General features: G+C 33.0%; 1 protein-coding gene across 1 annotated transcript; it reads right to left on the reverse strand.

The window, feature by feature from the left end:
* Nucleotides 1–1,962: 1,962 nt before the first annotated feature.
* LOC108167180 (butyrophilin subfamily 2 member A1-like) lies at nucleotides 1,963–4,551 on the reverse strand. Its single transcript, XM_081599106.1, has 4 exons — nucleotides 4,479–4,551; nucleotides 3,912–4,253; nucleotides 3,093–3,380; nucleotides 1,963–3,025 (listed from the first exon to the last, which is right to left on the reverse strand). The coding sequence occupies exons 1-4, from the start codon at nucleotides 4,549–4,551 to the stop codon at nucleotides 2,331–2,333; spliced, it is 1,398 nt and encodes a 465-aa protein (XP_081455232.1). The 3' UTR covers nucleotides 1,963–2,330.
* Between the last annotated feature and the right edge of the window lie 912 nt (nucleotides 4,552–5,463).

Here is a 5,463-nt window from a genome sequence, read left to right on the forward strand (position 1 = left end):
AGAGAGTTTGACTGTACGTGAAAGAGAGTTTGTAGGTTTTGTCCCTTGGGGCCTCTCATAGAAAACTAATATAGTTTCATACATATAAAGTGGAACTTCATGGCCAAAGCCTTAATGCTCAGATTGTGAAAGGAAATCTGGACTTTACTTTGACACTTAGACAACAATCCTTAGTGTCTCACTGCCAGACAGAACAAAAAGAAAAAAATATTTTACTCTCTTGCTAGCAATGGCAGGCTAACTCTCCCTCTCCTGGGCATTTTGTTTGCAAGCATTCAGTGTCTGAATAACAAAGCAGATAAAAGATATTAAACTGCATAAGTTTCTTTATTAATCTATTAAAAAATATCTTATTTTTAAAAAGAACAACTCCAGACACATATCTAAGAAAATATGTGTGCAATGAAGATTGGACCAAGGAAATGGAGGAGCAAAAATTAATACAGAATTTTCTGTGTTAATCTTCAGGTATTTTGTTCAACAGAAAAGTAAAAACAAGACTAATCCTTATATTACCTTTGTGAAGCTAAACTATATTGTTTTGTTAATTTTGTAATAAAAAGAAACAAACTATGGTATGTGAAACAAATTATTTGATTTCATTTAAATGTAAAGTGCAAACTATCATGATTACATGCAAATGTTATGTTTCCATAAAAAAAGCTAATTAGAAAAAGTGGATTTCTAACTTTATCTGGTAAAGAGATAAACTTTCTAATCAAATTAGGAAACTAAACATTAGTAAATCTTACCGGTTGTTTTCTGCGTCAAACCAGCTCCTCTTAGTTCACATCAGAGTACCAAGAGCAACAAGGCCAAGGTCCAGGTATATAAAAATGGTTTCAATATCCTGCTTTACAAAGGTTGACGCCACACCCATGTTGCTTTAATTACTGAGTAGTGGTGCTCTCTGAACCTGCCAGAAAAAGCTGTTTGGCAGCAACTCAGATTAGTTTAACTTGGTTTCTAAATCTGCTTACAGGTCAAGATAAAACAGGACAACATTTAACTGCTGCAAGATAAAACCTGCATTGTTTAAAAACAATCAAAACGGCTCATGAACTAGATAGAGATGTAGACATTTATTATTTTTATCTTCTTCAAAATTTTATGTTGGGAAAATAAGTCAAATTTACTTTTAATGTTAAGTTGAAACTGAAATTAAAATCTATGACTTTCAAAAGCTAATGAGTAAACAAATGTTTAAATTAATGGTTTAACAACTAATTAATACGTTTCTCTATATTTTACATATAAGAGGTTGGATGAACTTATTGATTGCTTCCAGCAATTAACTACACAGTTTCACTTCACTTATTAATGTGTGATGTGTACTTTCTTTTACTTTTTTTTAGAATAAAATGTATTACTTACATGAGCAGATAAACAAAAGTTTTCATTAATATTTTTTTAAATTACTGGTAATTTAAAACCAAACAACAGCAGTTAAGTTAAAATGGATTTTATCTGAAGCTGACCAGAGTAAATCTGAAGAAGCAGTTATTGCTTTATTACAATGGTTTGCTAAAGGCAACACCACAGGTTCAATAACTGATTTACATATAATGTTGAGAATAAATAATTAGGTGTTTTCCTTTATCTCTTTTTAGCTATTTGCATTTTCGTGTGTGTGTGCGCGTGTGTGTGTGTCATACCTTCATCCTTTTATCAAAGGGACGGAGGTCATAAGAATGGCAGATGAGGGTTTATGATGTTTTAATGGTAATAAACATTAAAATTAAAATCTTGATTAATAAAAACAACAGGATATGATGTTATGTTTATTTTAAAAAAACTGATAAACTTTTTTATTTCTAATAACAGCAACATTTTACATGTTTTATTTCTGAGTACCTCATCAATGATAGGACAACCACTCAGTGGAACATAAACAGATTTATTTGTTATTATATATATATTACATATATTTTGAAAAAAATAATCATTAAACATGCTTCCACTTGTGTGGCTTATTGAGTATAAATCAGATTAAACAATTGTTATTGATTTATTTTCAGATACATTTCACAAGATTTTTTCATTTATTTTAGTAAAATAAAACTGACAGAAAAAAAACACATTTTATACATATTTAAAACTGTCATACTTTAGGTATGTTTTCAGTTGGTTTATCCTCTGAGTTTGCAGCAGTTTTTTCACCTTTCAGGCTAAATCCACATCTAAACTTTCTTTAGTGCTTCAGTTATTAAAAGGTTTCGGTGTTTGCAGTAAATCTGCTGAGTTTGAACCTGTTGAAACTTTTCTCTAATCAAGATGTTGCTGAATAAATTAAAATTTCATTTATTTATGGCTCATGAGTGACATCAGATTTACTGCTTTGACTCTTTTTCACCAAGTTGTTTTTGTATTTTCCTTACATGATTTTCTATCTCCTGTTTTCTCTCCTTCAGCTTGTTAATCTCATCATTTGTTCTCTTCATTAGTTTATCTGTCATATATCCGACCTTTTGATGACCTTGCTTTCTTTCAGTCAGTTTCTCTTTGCTCTCTGCTATAATTCCCTTCAGTTTTAAATATCCTTGTGCTTTTTTTTCTATCATGTTCCCCGTCTGGTTTGTTACTTCATCATCAACAGCCTTAAGCTTCTTCTCATCCTCCTCAATCATTTTTGCTTCCTCTGCTGTTTGATCAATAAGTTGTTTTTTCTGCTCCTTCAGTTCCTCTGACATTTCTTTTAGTGACGCAATCTGCTGATCAATGATTTTCTGTTCCTTGTTGCTCTTTTCTAGCTCCTCCTCCAGTGTTATTGCTGTAATGAGATTCTTTTGCTCTTCACTGATTTTCTCTGTTAACTTTTTCTTTTCTGTAGAAACAAGATGAAGGTTATGAGGAATAAAATTTTCTTCAAAACTTTTAGATCTTCCTGATAGAACACACTCACTGTTTTTGTTTTGTTTCTTCATCCAAATAATAAGAAGAGTGACTCCAAGAACAAACATGATGACTAAAATTATATTGAAGCTGATAGAAACGGAGCAGCTGCACTCATTGATGAAGAAATCATCTGAAACACGACCAAACAGAACCGTTACTGAAATAACTAAAGTGTTGAGAATGTTTTAGTTTCCTACCTGGAACATGAATGTGTGTCTCTCTGCTCTGGTTGACGTCTCTCTGCTGGACTCTGCAGGTAAAGTTGTTGTTGTTTCTCTTCTCTACAGTCACTCTGCTGCTAACAGTGTAAACACCATCAGGATCTGTGCTTTTCTCTGCAGGTCCAGCAGACATGATGTTTCCGTCTCCGTCCAGCCAGAACATCTCAGGTTCTGGATACCAGCCTGCAGCGCTGCAGTCCAGCATCACTCCACTGCTGCTGACGTCCAGTCCAGATAAACTGACAGCAGGTGAGGAGGCGGAGCCTGATGGTCAGAGAGCACAAAAACTATTTAGTAGAAATATATCCTGAAAGGTTTAAGAGTCACATTTTTATGAATAATTTATTGATCACCAAATGGAAACAACAAAGGATTTAAATACCTCAGTTTAGAGCTTAAAATTGATTGATTGTTAAATGGTTTTACTGTTTGTGTTGTGCCACTAAATAATAATTAAATAGGCCTGTCTGCACCAATGTTGCTCCTGTAATTGTGATGTAAATCTTTGTAGATAAAGTGCAACACCTTCCACATTATTATTATTATTATTATTATTATTATTATTATTATTATTATTATTATTATTATTATTATTATTATTTGTATTTTCTTGTAATTATTGAGGCTCTCCTTATTTTATCTTCATTCTGATCCAAACCATTTTAAACTCAACACTAAGTTGACTTTGTTAACAATATATCTAAACGTGGAACCTGTTTGGTATTAATAAGACTGTTACTAAGTCCCGGTTTAAATTAAACACATGTCTGAATGTCTATTATTTGGTTTACTCACCAACTAGAAGCTGGATAAAATATTCTGTTTTCTCCTTTGGGTTGTAACATCTGTATCTTCCGTTGTCAGAATGTCTCACATCAGACAGTTTCAGAGAAAAGTTTCCGTCCTTCAGTTTGTCATTGAACAGTGACGTTCGTCCCTTGAAGACTTTGTTTTGGTCAGCTAGATATTCCTTCTGGTTGTGCCAAACATGCACAAATCTGGGTTTTAGATCTGGTCTGCCCCACTCCACTGTAAACTGAGAAAGATCCTGAGGAGGATCCACATGACAGGGCAGGACGACGTCATCACCAGGCATCGATATGATGGTCTGAGTTAAATCTGACTCCTGTGACTGACCTGAGAAACAAAACATTTCATATTTCAGGATGTAGTTTTCCTCTGTTTGTAGAAACCCATCACATGTCAGAGCCATAACTTAATACCAGCTTGCTGTTACTTCTGATTAAGAAAATTAATGAGACTTGCATTTTAGACCCATCTAAATAAAGTCTGAAGTCTTTATAAAACTAAATTGCTCTCCAACTTCATGTCTGAAACTTGATTTCTTACTGATGCAGTTACCTTCGTTGAGGTGAATCAGAAGAATTAAGCTGATTAAGAGTCCAGAAATGAATCCATCTTGGTTGTTAAACATCTTGGAGACACAAAAACTGAAACACACAAACATACATTTAAAGCTTGGAAATATATTTACTAACAAACAATGACAACTTATTTATTGATTAATTATTTTTTACAGCTTTGATAAAATTTCTAAACTTTACAAGGCCGATTATATGAGCTAAGTGTACTGCCACAGTTTCTTTGACAATTTTCATTCATCATTGTTTCATACAGCAACACTGAAAACAGTGAATAGGAAAAATAAAAATAACTGCAACCCGCTGTATTTAAGGGAATTACTATCAGCAGGTGAGACCACTGTTTTAGAGAACAGATGCATGGAAACAATACCAGGAAGGAAAGACTCCAGGTTTTCAAATGTACAGAAAAATAAAAATGAGTTCTGTTTTCCAAAAAAAGGGTTAGGGTTAGGGTAGGGTTAGGGTTAGGGTGCCGTGATTTTATTACCAGCTACAGAAATTTATATTTGCTATTACCATAAAAACAAGCTTCACATTGAACTAATAACAGTGTATGTTAGTAAATAAGAATCTATGGGAAACAATAATAAGAAATTAGAGAATAAAATGAATGAAAATACCTTTTTAGTAGCGTTGTATTCTTGTTTCCTCTTTTCTCTGTGCGTTATTCGGTCAAAGTCCTCAGAATGGAGACAAGATTTTCTCACTTTGTTTTGACCTAATACCAAATGTTTTAGATTAAATTTTAGGTCAAATAGAAATCATTCTAACCTTCATAATGATGTGAAACCAAACCCTCCAAAAAGTATCGTGCAGATTCCCACCAGGATGTCCAGCTTGGATAATGTTTTATTATAGTGAAAAGAGCTAAACCTGGTTAATATTTAATCATAACGCACAACCAACCTGAAAATGAAAGAGTGAACTTTATGTATATTTAACACATATACTGAAACTTTAAC

Source organism: Poecilia reticulata, chromosome 18 (genome assembly GCF_904066995.2).
Source record: "Poecilia reticulata chromosome 18, P_reticulata-male-v2, whole genome shotgun sequence".
NCBI lineage: Eukaryota > Metazoa > Chordata > Actinopteri > Cyprinodontiformes > Poeciliidae > Poecilia > Poecilia reticulata.

What these genes read in the sequence shown, in the direction of transcription:
- LOC108167180 (XM_081599106.1), bottom strand. Translation starts at nt 4,551, where the DNA reads ATGTTTAACAACCAAGATGGATTCATTTCTGGACTCTTAATCAGCTTA. An exon ending in TCTGATTCACCTCAACGAAG is followed by an intron (nt 4,254 to 4,478) that starts GTAACTGCATCA and finishes TTTGTTTCTCAG; the next exon opens with GTCAGTCACAGGAGTCAGAT. An exon ending in GACACACATTCATGTTCCAG is followed by an intron (nt 3,026 to 3,092) that starts GTAGGAAACTAA and finishes GTCGTGTTTCAG; the next exon opens with ATGATTTCTTCATCAATGAG.